The sequence below is a fragment of the Harmonia axyridis genome, chromosome 3 (genome assembly GCF_914767665.1).
Source record: "Harmonia axyridis chromosome 3, icHarAxyr1.1, whole genome shotgun sequence".
Classification (NCBI taxonomy): Eukaryota; Metazoa; Arthropoda; class Insecta; order Coleoptera; family Coccinellidae; genus Harmonia; species Harmonia axyridis.
Window position 1 is genome coordinate 15,024,050 of NC_059503.1, and position 16,438 is coordinate 15,040,487.

Sequence of the window (16,438 nt, forward strand, 5' to 3'; positions counted from 1 at the left end):
TTTCCATTCTATCGTCTAATTTTCTATTTTGACGTTTCTTGCTTTCTCTTTCTTTACTGTTGTTCATTCGAAGTAGATTGCAACTGTTTTCGTCGTATTCACTTTGAATCGCCATTTCTTGGAGTATTCTATAAGTTTATCTAGGTTTATCTGTAACTGCCTAGTAATTGATTCCTGTGTTCCGTGAATAATGTTTTTTTCAATGATTTTGTGGCAATATAGAATGGAAAAAAAATACAACTTTCATGCATTTATCAATTTTATATGCCTTTTCGTTTCCTCAAGAAAATTGTTCCAAAAAAAGTGATAAATAATATTCTGTTGGAAGCTGAAAGTATTATTTTTCGTGACAGGTGACTTTGAAGGTTGATCGAGTCATTGTATTCTTTTGTCTATAACTAAGTTGTGAAATAATTTCCTTTCCTACATTGGTTTTAGTTGTAGGAACCGAGAATGATGTGCTGACGTGCTCTCATATTTTTGTTTTGCAATGTTTTCACGTGGTTTTCGAGGACACAATTCATCAGCATTTGAAAATTTTCTGTAGGTATTAATTATCCTAGAGCCTAAAAACGAAATAAATTCTCCATCAATTACAACAGGTTCTCCAGTATAATCTTCCTAAAAACCGGTTCATATGTTTATTTTTTTTTTTTGGATATTGCATTCTGAATGATAGGGTCAAATGTTTATTTTCTCGAGACCAATATTTGGCTACTGAAGGATTCTGGTGGCCATGGATAGAAAATGAGGATTCATTGATAAAAAATATTTTTTCTAGAGTTCTTTCTCTCGTTTTTTCACACAATTTTATTCGCCTGATAAAATCTTCTGGGAAAATTTCTGGAACCCATGTTTTTTCAAAACTGTGTGGTTCGGAATTCCAGTTTTTTTGAGAAATTTGAGTGCTGAACAAAGGCGCATTCGCTTTTACAAAGGCACATACAGGATGGTCAGATTTCTGCTAAATAACTTTGGCCTCAGATAAAACAAACTTTTTCATGAAACAAGTTCATATAAACATTTCAGAAATGAAATAGTTCTCGAAAAAAAGACAATGATGTAGATTTTCGATAGAAAGAAGATCATCGCACTTTTTATCTACGCCACTGGATAATTTTGACAGGACACACTCACCTTATTCGAAACATTACATTATCTAGACTTCAATATCTAAAAATTAATACAATGAATTGAATAATGCTAGAGTAATAAGTGAAAAACTGATTTTTTTTTCAAACTTTAACACCCTGTATCTCGAAAACGAAGCTTGTTCGGTTATTTGTTTATATAATTTTTTTTATGAAAGGAGTTGTTCTATCCGACACCAAAGTTATCGAAATACTATCTGGACCACCCTCTATCTCTCTCGACCATTGCTTCAGAGGAAGGTTGAGTCTCTTTATCGTCATGATAGCATATATTACATACGTAAATCCAACTGAATTTCTCAGAACGATGAAAACTATTCAAAACTGTTTGAATAGTCGGAGCTTGTAGAAGAGGATACTCAAAAATAAATCAGGTTTACTGGAAAGAAACTACGATTGTGATGCAGTACTAGAGACCAATATTTGCAGAGGTAGAGGATTTACTTTTTCCAATCGGACTTTCACTATTTGTGGAAGGTAAGAATTTAAAAAGTTGTTTGAAATTCGGTATTCTTCATGCATTTCATTTTTACATATTGATGCCATGATACCAACTTGCCAGCACAGTATGGTAGCAACAAATACACAAAAAACTCCTACAGTGTTCTTGTTTTTCTTGATATAATTTAATATTCGTTGACGAACCCTACCCTGTTTTAATTAAGAAATGAGTCCCTAGGCGATCATATCATAGAAGTTTGTCTTCTCCATTTGTATTGTCTAAGTGTGTTAGCAAATATTTGTCATTTCTAGATAACCACGTACAATTCCCACACTGTCTTAATGAAACAGGTCGTGGGGAAATGGAATACAGAACAACTATGCACCGAAGGTTTTCTTGAGTAAGATTATAAATCAGTTTATGACTTGCTTTCAACTCCCTCGTTAACAAGTTACAGACGGCTAACTTTGTTTTTAAATCACGTAAGTTTCAGTAGAACGAACTCCAACGTATATGTGGCAAACTTGAGGATATAGCTTGAATTCGTCTCCTGAATTCTGAAAGAGAACGGTGTAATGATGAAATGTTCACATTTTGGTTCATTATTTTCAATAATGAACATTTGGAATCGTCGAGAAAAAAAAATTGAACCTCTGAAATTTTTGTTTTTTTTAATGAAAAAACCGTCCGTTCAGAGATTTTATTGGAAACTAAAGGAGATTTTGCATAAGTTAAATGAAATAAAAATTAATTGCTATACTGTAATGAACATCCAAACTTGAGAATACGATTCGTTTCTGAAGCAAAAATTCAAGGAAACAAAATAAAACTTAGTTTCTCGAAAACTTGGAGACACATTAAGATGAAACTTGATACCTGTATTGCTACAATAATACTGAAGACAATTTTCTTCACCGCAAACTTGTAGTAGTCACAGTTTTGGAGCTATAAATTTTTGCATATATCATTCAATGCTGGACAAATATCCTAAATCTGGAAAACTTGGTTTAGAATTCATTTTGTGGGCGGAAATTTGGAATTAGAGACAAACTTTCTTCATTTCGAAAAGAAATTACAATGCTTCCTCTAATTCCTTTTGAAAGTAAAATGATTTGTGGTATAATTAACAAATAATTTTTACTTGAAGAAATATTAAACCGGCGTATTCGCCATTTTGCCACATCAATATTTTAGTTTTTTATTTGAAATAAGAAACCCTTGGAATCGTTGAAAAGGAAAAAATTGACCTTCTCCCCTGAATTTTACACAGTTCACGTTTTGAAATGCATAACATTCCAATATTACTATAGTAGGAAATAATAAACCCTATTGTTAAAGGACCTGGCAGCATCCTATTGGAAAAAAAATTTCACCGATTGATATTTTTCAGAATTTTTTTGTATGATATGACCTCCTGAAAGAGAAAGTCTATGGGACCAACTCAATCATATTACTAGCTTTCCAGATACAGGATGCCGAAGTTGAAAAAAGGCATTTCTTCAAATAAAGATGAAAATAAATCAGTTATAATAAAATCAAACAGAGTCGAATGCATAGTATCATATGAGTTTCCTCAAATTTTCATTTTTCTAAGCCAACGGATGAACTAGATCATAAAACACACAGCTCTTAAGTTTCTGAGTTACACTATAACTGAAAAAGTGTATCACTACAAAATGAAAAAATCTAAAGATAATCCCCGTTTATTAACTTTTTTATGCGAATTTTCACTTCAATATAAGACCGAAACTATCCCGAGTTTTATGAAAGTCAGCCCACATAGAATTGCACCACAATGTCGACCCTATATTTTACGTACTTTTTCTTGTTACCCATCGTATGGAACATTTCTTCATCTCCAGGAAAGCGTGAACTGAATACGAGAAAGGAAATTATTCCGTACAGATGAAGAGAGATTTACATGCTGATAAGAGTTGAATGTGGAAAATGGATATTATTTCAAGAGAGGGAGGAATGTGTATTGAATAAACATCAGACGAGATAATTACGAGAATGCAGTTCCACGGTGAATTTTTTGTCGTAACGAAGGGTTCTTCGCGAAAAACAAAACGTTGAATTCTCCCCTTCAATTTTTATGAAGAGAAGAATTATTCGCCTTGGTTATGATTTGGATTTAATTCCTTACTTTAGGTATATTCAAAATGGGCCTTTCAACTGCATCAGTGCATAAAAATGTCTATTATTATTCAAACCAATTTTTTGTGTTTAATTTTTGCGAGTGTATCCATAATTTAATAATTTTTTTTTCGGAGCTTAATGTCAAGCTTTGGTAAGCGTGTTTTTGTAGCAGAAAGTTCCCTACTGGAGCTTCATTTTGTGGCTCTAGTAAGATACTTCCTGAATGATATTTTCACGAGAATTGAATTGGAAAAAGATAATGTATTCAATGGCCATGAAAATCACATGATTTTACACCTCTATATTTTTTTTTGTTGGAGTCAGTTGAAGAGTGTCGTGTTAAAAATTGTTCCCAGTGTTTGTGTGTAATGAAATAACACTTTGAATGCAAGGAAAAATGTTCAACAGGGTCATTATTACTACTTAGAAAAGAAGAGAAGGCAATTCGTTCAGAAACTTATAATTGAAAGTTTTCCCGCAAAGAAGAGTTATGTTATATATTTAATAAATTTAATTGAAAAATATCAATATTATGTGTTACTTGATACCTACTTGATACATTTGAGATTATTGAGAGGGATCCCATTACGCTTAAAAATTGGCCTGCCTTCATTATTTTCGGAAAAATTCGAACTGAAAAAATAGAGTATTTTTTAGGATCGTCATTCTTTATTATTATTGCGAAATTCATATTTGCAGAAATATCTGGCTGGATTGTTTCATGTGTGCCATCCAGTATCTGGGTTCTACATACCCTCTGAAGTTTGTCGCACTTACTTTCATTACCCTGTATAATTAAAAAGTGTGAATATAATAACTGTGATTTCATTTCGTAGCAGATGAATTAATTAATTAGTTAACGTAAAAAAAAATACTGTAATAGTTTCCTCTAGTCTTGTTCTTGGATAGTATGATACTACCACAGGGTGGTCTACATAAAACTGTCTAACGAGTTACACCGAAGCGAATGCCACAGAGAAATTTTCAGCATATCTGTAATAGAATAATCTTAAACAAGTTACAGAATGAGCTCCTATTCCAACACGAATGCAAAAGTGTTGGAATGCATGAGTGTTGGAATTGTCTATTGCAACTAGTATTAGACGATATTTTCTCTATTTCAGTCAGGTTTTGTGAAATATTGTCGAAATTCAATGAAAAATTCATATTATACATCCTAGTGATTTTTGTATTGTATCCTGGCAGTTGGTGTGACTGTTACGAAAATTGACAAAATTTGAATTTAAATCGTATATTTCGAATTTTGAAATAATTTATAATTACGCATTAAATTCGTTAATTATGTCTGACGAAATCGATTTAACACATACAGAATCGAGAGATATTGCGAATAATGTTGCAAATCATTTCACTATATCCATAATATATTATATTGACAATTGAAGTGTGTTGAAATCTGATAGGATCGGAAGTCAGTGTAGACAACCACAAAACGAAAAATATAACTGAAAACAATGCTGTAATGAGTTCATTGAAGCACTCTTTTTAATACTGTAATTAACTCATTACGATACTGAAATAGAGAAATATAATTACGAAACCAACTCAATTGATGTTTCCTATAAAAAAAGTATCACAAATAATCTAGAAACTTATGTGATAATTGTTGACGTAAACAACGTCCAAAACTTAAGACGGCGAGTGGCTCCGATAAAGTCCAAACTCTGGTAGGAAGCAATGGTAGTTCGAAATAAGATTGGGATCGAGTTTTCCCAGATGACGACTTGGATGGATAATCTCTTTTTTATTTCCTCACGCGCTGTCGTGATCTATTCTAAGATCAGCTCCAAAACCTACCTGCTGCCAGAATGGTTGCTCCTCCGGTGGGAATACCCAAACCCAGGTTCATTTTTCCCTTTTCCACGATGAAGGCCACAGTTCCGATTATGAGGAAGGAAATGCCGCACACGATCTGAAAGTGGAAATTGATTTTCAGTTTTCATCACATTGTTGGCAACATCGGAATCAAGATTCCATTTTGTCATCAGGACATCGATGGCGGTAAAGAGGTTGGATATAATTTAATTCCTACTCTCATCTCGAATGGGAAATTTTAATTTTAGAGGAAATGGGAAGTTGCATCTCATCATGCACACCGGAAATGAAATGTTGACTACGATGTCTCTATTTCCTTAACTCAAAGAAAAATGATGAGATATGTCGACTGCTGTAGCATGATTCATGTTCAGCTTCATTACAGTCTTCAGACCTTATCACCTTCTATCGATCAAAAACTTGTAATAGTGTATCGCTAGAATCTCAGCTAGCACAGGTTTTCTTTATTTTAATGTAGAATAAGAAAAAATCAAAAGGATATCCTTTTTCTCTACAAGTGAGAGTTTAAAAACAAGATGAAAGTTATATATTTTATTGTTCTCATCTTCGCTCTCATGAACATGAAACTAAATTATTAAGTTCAACCAACAAATTCAACTGTGCTCAAACAAATATGTTTGCAGTATATTCAGTCTAATCTAAACGCAGCAACAGCATAGCTTTATATCTATTCATAACGAATTTGTGACATCTTTTGAATGTTTGAAAATTAAGTTGTAATTTATTTCATTATGAAATGAAAATATAATTCTTCCAGTCTGCATATTCCCAAGAGAAATTGGTAAGAATGACATCAAAGAGTTGTCGACTTCCATAAGGAATTCTTCAGTTACACTAGTTAAAGACAGTATTATTAATCACAATTCTCATCCCAATTAACCAACTAATTAGGATTCAACACTGAGGTAATTAAAACATTGGTTTTGAAAGAGGTTGAGACACTGTAAAATTATACATTTGGAAAATCTCCAATTAATCAGTTGACTCAGTTCTCCATTTATTTTATAAGAATTGTAGACGCTAAGGCTTAACAAGAATGTTTAGAAACGAAACCAATATAACTATGGGTTTTCTGCTAAAGATCAACTTTCAAAAATATTATTTATTTACAGGGTGAATGGTTTGAAGCAAGACTTCAGATTGACTAACTGATTGACTCTCTTAGAGTCCGAATTGAAGACTGGTTTATCTCTGATTTTTTATGACTGACTACAAAAAGAACACATTCGGTTATTTATAACATTATCTCATCTATGGTAAAATATGGATATCCCTAGACATCTGCAAAATAGCTGATTATAGCAAATGTGAACAAAGGATCGAAAATACGACGTATAAATTATAATTTTGGATTATTTTCGTGGCCAACGAGAAGTCCGGTTCTAACACCGTTAGAATAGCAATAGACGAAGCAGCGAGAATATTAAGAGTGAATTTCAGGTGGAAATTAGCAGCTGAAGAAATTTTTTTTGGTGAAACATAGATAATATGGCAAGGAGTAAATGATTGAATTTGGAGAAAAAAAAGTTTATTCATGTAAACTATTTTTCTGACTTAAATATTTTAGTCGTTTTTTGAAAGTTTTTCGAATTTTACAACAAACCAGCTGTTCGAGGAGATCCAAAGTCAATGTTAAGTTGTTGTTAAAATGCCTAGAGCACGTGTACGTGAAATTTATCGCCAGCTAAGTGAATTTGAAAGAGGACGAATTATTGGTCTACGGGAGGCGGGGTTGTCATTTCGAGAAATCGCTAACCGTACGGACAGAAATCTTACTACTCTTATGAGATGTTGTCAAGCGTGGTTTGATAATGCCCAAATCGAAGAAGAGTAGGCACCGGACGTCGAAGGGTCACAAATGAAGTTCAAGATCGACTTCTGAGACTTATAGCCATTAGAGACCAATTTGCAACAACTCGATCTTTGGCTGATGAGTGGTTAGGAGAACAAGGCCATCCTGTAACTGTCCGAACGGTTTACCGCCAGATAAGGTATTTTGGACTGCAGCATTGTCGACCCCATCTTGTGTTACCTCTGACGGTTGAGCATCGCCGGCAACGATTACAGTGGTGCGCAGAGAACGTCAACATTGGAATGGGGAATGGCATCAGGTCGTCTTTTCTGATGAATCTCGATTCTGATGAATCTCGATTCATTGGGTGCACATTATGGCCGAAGAAGGATTAGACGACGTAGGGGAGAAAGACGTGAACCTCAGTTTGATGTTGAACGTTATGTACAACGGACAGTAGGCGTGCTATTGCAAATGCAAGAAGTTCACCTTTAGTATTTATTCGAGGTAACATGACAGCGCTGCGTTACCTTCAAGAAATAGTGGAGCCATAATTCTCCCTTGCCTAAACCGGCTCGAGAATCCAATATTTCAGAGAGGTAAAGTCAGTTTAAACTTTCTCGAAGCGACCCATGTGAATCTTTTGCCACGGCCGCCCAGATCCCCCGATCTTTCGCCCATAGAGCATGTTTGGGACATCATGGGTAGAAAGCTTGGAAATTCACCCCAGTCCCCACGGACTTAGGCTGCTCTGAGATAAGAAGTACAAGAAGCTTGGGATAGTATCTCTCAAGAAGAAATAGACCATCTAATTGCATTAATGCCGAAACGAGATGGGGATATTGTATAGATAATCGCGGTGAGCAAACACATTATTGAAAAATTTATCAACAAAAATGTAAATCCTTCCATACTATCTATGTTCTACCAAAAAAATTTGAAATTTAAACAGCTCCTACTGGGTGTTGCAGTTTCTTTGTCAGTTAGTACATTTTCGGTAAGATATAATGGAAATGTGTGAAAGGTGAAAGGTGTGTGAATAAGTCTTTCCCGTTTTTTTTCAAATTTTGAGCCTTTATTGTGAAAAAATGGTTACAAATGAATTATTGAAAGTATTGGCCATCGCTAGCTACAACTTTTCCCCATCTTTCTGGCAACATACGAATCCCGTTGCGAAAAAATTCGACCGGTTTGGCCTCTATCCAGTCATCCACCCATTTTTTGGCTTCCTCGTAGGAATGGAAGTGCTGGTCAGCCAGGCCATGCGTCATCGATCTGAAGAGATGGTAATCAGACGGAGCAATGTCTGGACTATACGGCGGGTGGGGTAGGACTTCCCATTTGAGCGTTTCTAAGTATGTTTTCACCGGCTGTGCAACATGTGGGCGAGCATTGTCATGTTGCAAAATAACTTTGTCGTGCCTGTCGGAGTATTGTGGCCGTTTTTCTCGCAGTGCGCGGCTCAAACGCATCAATTGTCGTCGATAGACCTCGCCTGTGATCCTTTCATTCGGTTTCAGAAGCTCATAGTAAACCACATCTAGCTGGTCACACGCAGAGCATGAGCTTGGCGCCATGAATATTTGGCTTGGCCGTCGATGATGATGCATGGCCGGGTAGTCCCCATGATTTTCTTCGCTTCTGATTATCGTAACGGATCCACTTTTCATCGCCAGTCATGATACGATGCAGAAAACCCTTTCTTTTATGTCGCTGAAGCAGCTGTTAGCAAGTGAAAAAACGCCGTTCGACGTCTCTCAGCTTCAGTTCGTACGGCACCCAATTTCCTTGCTTTTGGATCATTCCCATGGCTTTCAAACGCTTGGAAATGGTTGTTCGGTCAACTCCCAATGCTTCAGCAAGTTCTTCTTGCGTTTGACACGAATCTTCATCAAGCAAAGTCGCCAATTCTTGATCTTCAAAGATTTGCGGCCGCCCGGAACGCTCCTTGTCTTCCACGTCGAAATCGCCACTTTTGAAGCGTCGAAACCATCCGCGAACACTTGAATCATCGACACAACCTTCTCCATAAGCTTCCTGAAGCAACCGATGCGCCTCGGCAGCAGATTTCTTCAAATTGAACCAATAAAGTGAAACTTCCCGCAAATGACGTCGACTCGGCTCAAATTTCGACATTTTCACGATTTCAAAAATTTATGATGCGAAAAAATTTCAACTAATGGGTTAGTGTGGAATTGTTGACAGATGAATAAGCTTTGATTATGACATATGTAACCATTAAATACTCGCACAGTATTGGTGGCGCCATCTCTTACAAAAAACGGGAAAGACTTATTCACACACCTGATATTTCCAAGAATCACCGCATCAAGCTTTTAGTTACGAGATTGGCAATGTTCCACATATGTTCTTCTGCCAAATCTAATTTCAGGTACCAATTCGGAGACTACTACAATCCCTCTCCTACTATATAAATGTCCGCCAACTATGTAACCCCTGCTGCGAATAACAAATCTAGAGTAGTCAACTGCAGGGCACTGCCTTCCATTTCGAAATGTTCTCTTGTCCAATTCTGCCTTTGGCAGCTGAATAGCCCGGCTATGTGATAGCGGTCGATGATAAACTGATGTTTTGATTCGCACCGTTTTATGTCCAGATATTGTTTGGCGATGCGGACAGAAGAATGATTTATTTTGTTCTTATATAGGGTGGCCATTCGAAAACGGGGAGATTTTTCCGATAGAAACCAATTAATTTTCATAATAGACTGTTTTGCTACAACAAATTGGGACTAATTTCAGTTTCGGGGAACCGGAAGCCGAAAGGTTGTTATTTATATTAATTTCATTTTTATCAGTTCATTTCATAATGGTCGAGTAATATATAGGAGAATATAGGGGGTTTCAATAAATGGCATATCTTGGCAATTCACAATTAATAGAATATCATGAAATGTAAAATTTCATTATCGAAATATCGACTTTTAGTTTCTTCCTATCACAGACTACTCCACTCAGAAATTGCGGTTTTTCCTTAGTTCAAGTATTTTCTGAATAACTCTTTACGATTTCATTTTAGGTATAAGGGTTGCTTTAGTAATCTTACCCTCTGTTTTGAGTAGAAGTGACTGAAATAATGAAAAATATAGGTTTATAATTTGAAAATTTTATGAAGTTGAAATGTTCAAGTTTTTGATCTTCTCATAAACACCCAGTGTTCAAACCACAAACAGTCTTATAATACTTCGTATTGGCAGGTTCGAAAATTGAAAAAGTTTTTTTGAAAAAACTTTTTCTGCATAAATATTCGACAAAATGTGAGTCCTTGTCGCAACCATTTTTTTTTAAGAATCTCATCATTTATGATCCGTTGAGTGTATATTCAAGGTATGGCACATTGCTGAAATTGTCAACGAATAAGCTATCTAATGATGCAATAATATACTAGTGCGCCATTTGAAATATCAAAGTAGTAGTCTGTTTCCAGTATAACAGGAAGTTATAGAGGGCTAAATAATTTTTGGGAGAATAATCATTGTCCCAAACCCCAGCATGCAAATTTTCAGAACGAATTTATGATTTTTTTTCCATAAACGTCAAATAGGCCATCGCGGTTAATCACCCTGTATATTCAATTAGAATGATCGTTGATTCAAAATCTAAGTTTTCACTCAATAAATCCCGGACATAACCAATAAAAACACAGTTTTTCTTAAAAATTCATCAACTATTGCTCAACCATCAAACCATCAGGAGTGTACTGGAATGTTCTTTTTACTTTTCAATACATTATCTGTAGAAAGATCCATCTTTTTTTTTCGAAGTAGTTCAACCACAGCAATCACTTCTTCATTAAAGCGAAATTTCTTTTCCTGGAGCTGTCTTTTGAAGTTTTGGGTACGTTGTTCCACTATTTCTGCTCCCAATCTATTCAATACTCACTGTTGATGGTTTCAATGCTGTCAAGATATTGAAACAATTATATTCCAAGCACGCCTGAAACTACGGATGCCATTACCTTGCCAGCTGATGTTTGAGATATAGGTCGCTTTGAACGGCTCTCTTTGATTTAAAAATGTAGTGATGAATACATGTTTCCTGTTTATTCCGCTGAACAGTTCCATACAGCGTTGGGAAGTATTTTTTCCATCAAAAAACATTGTTTTATCAACACACGTTTTGATGCATCTTACGTTTTTATCCATTTTCCAAACAACATCAAATGTAACGTCACTTGTCTTTCAATATCTTGATCCAGATTTGAATGAATGTTCTGAAATCTTTTGAATCCACTCAGAGGAGAACATAGCATGTTTTACTCTGAAAAAACCATTTTTGAGGCTCGATTGGAAATTTTCATCGTTGAAACCATTGATAAAATATGATTAATTTTGTTCACTTCCGAATCGTATTATTCATCTTCTCAATTCGCCCGCAATTATATTTTTTTTGGAATAAGAATTTTTATCTTGTAGCAAATTCATTGCCGTTTCCAGATATGTTGTCAAATTTGATGGGGCTACAAGGATAACTGAAGTATAATTGATTTTATGGAAAAACTCGAAATATTTCGTGAAATCAAGAAATGAAGAATTACCTTCAATATTTTGACATTTTTTTGTGCTAATAACTTGTATGATCCCCCCTTGAAGTTCGGCTCTTTTAAAAGTGGACACCCTGTATACAATTTTTCTACTGAAAATGTCACCTACTGCTATTTTCACCCTGCACATCATATTCTAGTGTTCGATTCAGTTTTTCAAGCCATTCCACGTCCCTTTAACCTGAAGCCATAATCACTTTAATTGTCAGTAGAAACACAATCGAACTTAATTAATGCAAATTTATTACCTTTCAAATCATCTTGTTAAACTTCAGTTCCTGTCATTTGCAATTTAATGAGCTTGGCCTGAGATTAATTATCATTCTAATTGATAATATCGCAACAGCCTCCCCATGAAGATTCCACACCTGCCTTAATTTTCCTCGTCTAAACTCCCAAATTCGGCAATCCCCTTTTGACGAAATGAACTAATTTAGATCTGTGATACTCTTCTACGTATGGCCTTTCAGCAATTTCCGAGATGAGTGAATATTTTGATGAGATCTATAGGGGAATTATCACAGTAATTACCAAGTATAACACGGCTCGTGGGCATAGCTACAGAAGGGTGTTAAATTTCAATCTTTGTTATACATTATGTTTGATGGGATTACCTTTAGTAATTTTCTGCATACGTTCAAATTTGTAGGTATGAGGTTATTCAGTCCGAAATATCTGCGAATTTATATTATCGCCAGGGAAAATTTCATCATTAGATACACAATTGAACAGTTTCATACATTTAAATGTCAAATTTATAACTTGTAGATTCATTACACCAACTTGCATTTGAGAACACCGTAGATTAACTGAAAGGAACACTATACCTTGGCAAATTTTACAGAGATAGCAATCTTAACTGGTAAAGGCATGGATTTCCTCTCTTACTCTTCTGTGAAATGGGTATATAAATCATAAATTTACAATTGAAATAATAATTTTCGAAAATTTAATTTTATCTTGTGGTTATAGCACAATATCTTCATAATTTCGATATTCATATTACATAGGCGTACAACTTTGCTTCCGCCGTTTTTTTCCAGAATTCGAGGCTTTATTGTGAAAAACTGGTTATATTTTTATGATTCGAAAATTTGTCCATCACTGGCCACTACTTTCTCCCATCTTTCGGGCAGCGTACGAATCCCGCGTTGAAATAACTGGTCATCTTTTGAAGCGATTGTCAGCCATGTCTTGACCACTTTTGCAATATGGGGTCGAGCATTATCATGCTGTAAAATCCCTTTATCATGTCTCTCGTTGTATTGCGGAGGGTTGTTTTTCAATGCTCGGCTCAAACGCATTAAATGCGTTCGATAACGATCGCCTGTGATTGCTTCAGTCGGTTTTGACAACTCATAATACACTACGCCGAGCCGGTAGCACCAAATGACTTTGGAACCGTGAAGTTTCGGTTTGGCCGTCGACGTGGAAGCACGGCCGGGATATCCCCATGATTTTATGAGCTTGGGATTCTCGTAATGAATCCATTTTTCGTCTTCAGTCACAATGCGATCCACAAATCCCTTCCGTCTTTGCCTTGCAAGCAGCTGTTCACATGCAAACAAACGCCGTTCAACATCTCTCGGCTTCAACTCGTACGTCACCCAATTTCCTTGTTTCTGAATCATTACCATGTCTTTCAGTTGTTTTGAAATGGCATGTTGCGCCACTTCTTCGAAAACCTTCTCTCTTCCACCATGCTGGTCTTCAAAATCACCGTTTTTGAAGCGTTGAAACCACTCTCGGCGCGTTATTTCACTAATAGCGGCCCAACATAGGTATTTTAGAGCATTCTTGATATTAAAGCAGAAAATTAAAACCTCCCACAAATGAAGAGAATTTGGCTTGCCTTCATCAAGTAGAATCATTTCACCTTTATAATGGCATACATTCATATGTAAATATCGTGATAAATATACTCAGATTTGCAACGATACGATTTTTCAAACATGAACTAAATACATTCTGGCTGTGCAGCAATGTTTACATTTAATTTTCCTTCAAAACCTTGAACTTTTGAAGCATTAATTGAATCAACTTTTATATCAAAACTCTATCATGTTGTCATCGTTTGATATTGATTTTTTTCTAGGCCTTCCTATTGATGTATACTAGGTCCATATAAACTTTGTAGAGTGTTCCATGTTTATGAGAGAAGTGATAAATATTACAAACCTCGATAAATCCCATACATCTTCCATTAGAGAGAACCGGATATCCAGGAAGCCACTGAGAAGATTGACGCCGCTTTCCAAGAAGTTCCAAGTATCACGTAAGACGTCATTGCTTGATGAAGAAGTGAATTTTGTGTTGAGAAGTTGTCGGAATACTACTGCTTGTAAATTAATCTGAGAGAAGCAGAACTTACATCGGAAATCCCTCCCTACTTTCTAATTCCAATTGGAAACTGCTCAGAACTTATATTCAACTCAATATGTTCTCCATCAGACTACCAGTTGCTCAATTAATCGACTCACTTCTCAGTAGATGCATGAATTCTTCTTAAATTTCTATCAGCATTCACAAATGAGCACTGAATTTGATTGAACATTATAACAATTTGAAAACTTTGTTGAAGCGTGTATCTTCCCAAGATCAAGTGGCATAACCTACTGAACACAAATGACATGAAAATCTCAAAAAAGAATATATTGTTTCAAATTCCCATTGGAAGACCCTTGAGGTGTTTTCTGTATAACCGAAACCATTTTTTTTAATTTAGACACACCAACAAAACAGCAAACTCTTTACCTTTAATGATGATCAGTTGTTAGAGAAGTGGTAGAATTAAAATGAATTAATCCTATGGAATAAATGAAAATCCTTACTTTATCAAAAAATGATGAATAAAAATGAAATTATTTTAATTTTAGAACTAAATTTTTCCCATCTCTTTTTAGAAGTCAACTTGTAAAAAATCTTCTAACATTGCATCACACCCTAAAAATAATTGATCTTCTTTTCAATTTCCACAATCGAAATACCTTTGGGGCAACTCATAAAAAGAAGCCATCATGTTTTACAATCTCGAAAGTGTGTTACAAATAATGAAGAATGATGGCTTTCATGGATAATAAAGTTTTATTCAAGAACTCACCTGTAATACCCGCAGTTGTAAAACCCTGGCGAAAGGATAATATTGTATATTCTGAATGTCAGGTGAGCCATCTGAATCGGAAGGGGCTACTGATTCTTTTATACTGGACAGAACAATCTGAAAAATATCAAGATCAGAAACTTCAAGCAATAATGACCTTCTTTAGAACTAGACAATGCAATACAAGCATAGTTTCCACAAATTCCAAGTAATAGTAATTCTCTGTTTTATGATTCCCAAGAAAATTTTGTACTACTTGAAGAAATGGACTCTAAGCGTTAGATACAATCTCGTTCGTTGATGTGTGATAAATTGTGGATCTTCAACAAGTTGCATGAAATATACTGGCTTTTAATTTATGACTGCTAATTTCAGGAAACCTAACAAGTAACAAACAATTTTCATCTCGATTTAAAACTTTCACAAATTGCTTCACCAGCCCCCAACTAAATATGCAAAGGTGGAAGTAATATTTTTTCTCTCGTAACCAAAGTTCCGTTATTACTTTTTATCCTCGAATCATGACAACATCTATTAAATCGCTGTTAATTTTTATCTCTGCTGTCCCAGCCATAAAGTCATAAAAAACAAGGAAATTTTGCATATCCACTTTGCTATCCTAAGAGGAAGTTCGCCATTTTCAAATCAACACAAATTACTCATTGAAGTTCTTCGAATAAAATTCTTTTTCGAAACTATTATTTCAGATTTCTCCTTTCTTGTAGAAGACCAATAGAAATTGGAACATATTTGTTAATGTCATGTAGAAGAACACTTTAAACCACGTTTTGAACTGTAAATACAAAGGTGCTAGTCATCTGGAGTATATTCTGTCAAACCCATTCTTGCTAACAATATATATTCTTACTAAATTGAAGTTAATTTGATTCAGGTAAATTTTTAGGTATATATTTGGCTGAATAGATTCTAATTTTGAGTACGACATTTCCGTTGAATAGATATATATGTATTACTTTATTTTTGGCTGACACCTATCAGAACTAATGTCAATTAACCTGTATCTCAAAAACTAGAGCTCATGAAAAAAATTATGGCGCTTTTTAAATCAATACATTTGATATCGGTTGTTGGGTTTTGACATAATTTTTTTCTTTCTTTTGTTTGCCTTCGTTATTCAACATCAGTTTTCAAATTCTGCAATTTCCATTGTTTACGTTTACCGAATGTGAATTCGCAAATAATTTATTCGAGTAGTTTTCGTGGAAATGGCCATTTGACGTTACCCACAAAATAGGGACTTCGGAAAGAAATACAGAACGACAATTAAATTCAAATAGACTGGTAGACGCTCTTTTAGGTGTGGTTATAGGCAGTATACTCTATGAAAATCAATTCCCACATAGTATGACAACTGATGCAGAACAACTGTGAAC

General features: G+C 35.1%; 1 protein-coding gene across 1 annotated transcript in view; it reads right to left on the reverse strand.

Moving 5' to 3' along the window:
• The window catches only part of LOC123676225, a 70,349-nt gene that overhangs the window by 11,842 nt on the left and 42,069 nt on the right, over positions 1–16,438 (reverse strand). The window contains exons 2-3 of the mRNA XM_045612002.1: positions 15,045–15,161; positions 5,551–5,665 (exon numbers count right to left, since the gene is read on the reverse strand). Coding sequence (XP_045467958.1) covers positions 5,551–5,665; positions 15,045–15,161 — 232 coding nt within the window. The remainder of the gene's footprint in view (positions 1–5,550; positions 5,666–15,044; positions 15,162–16,438) is intronic.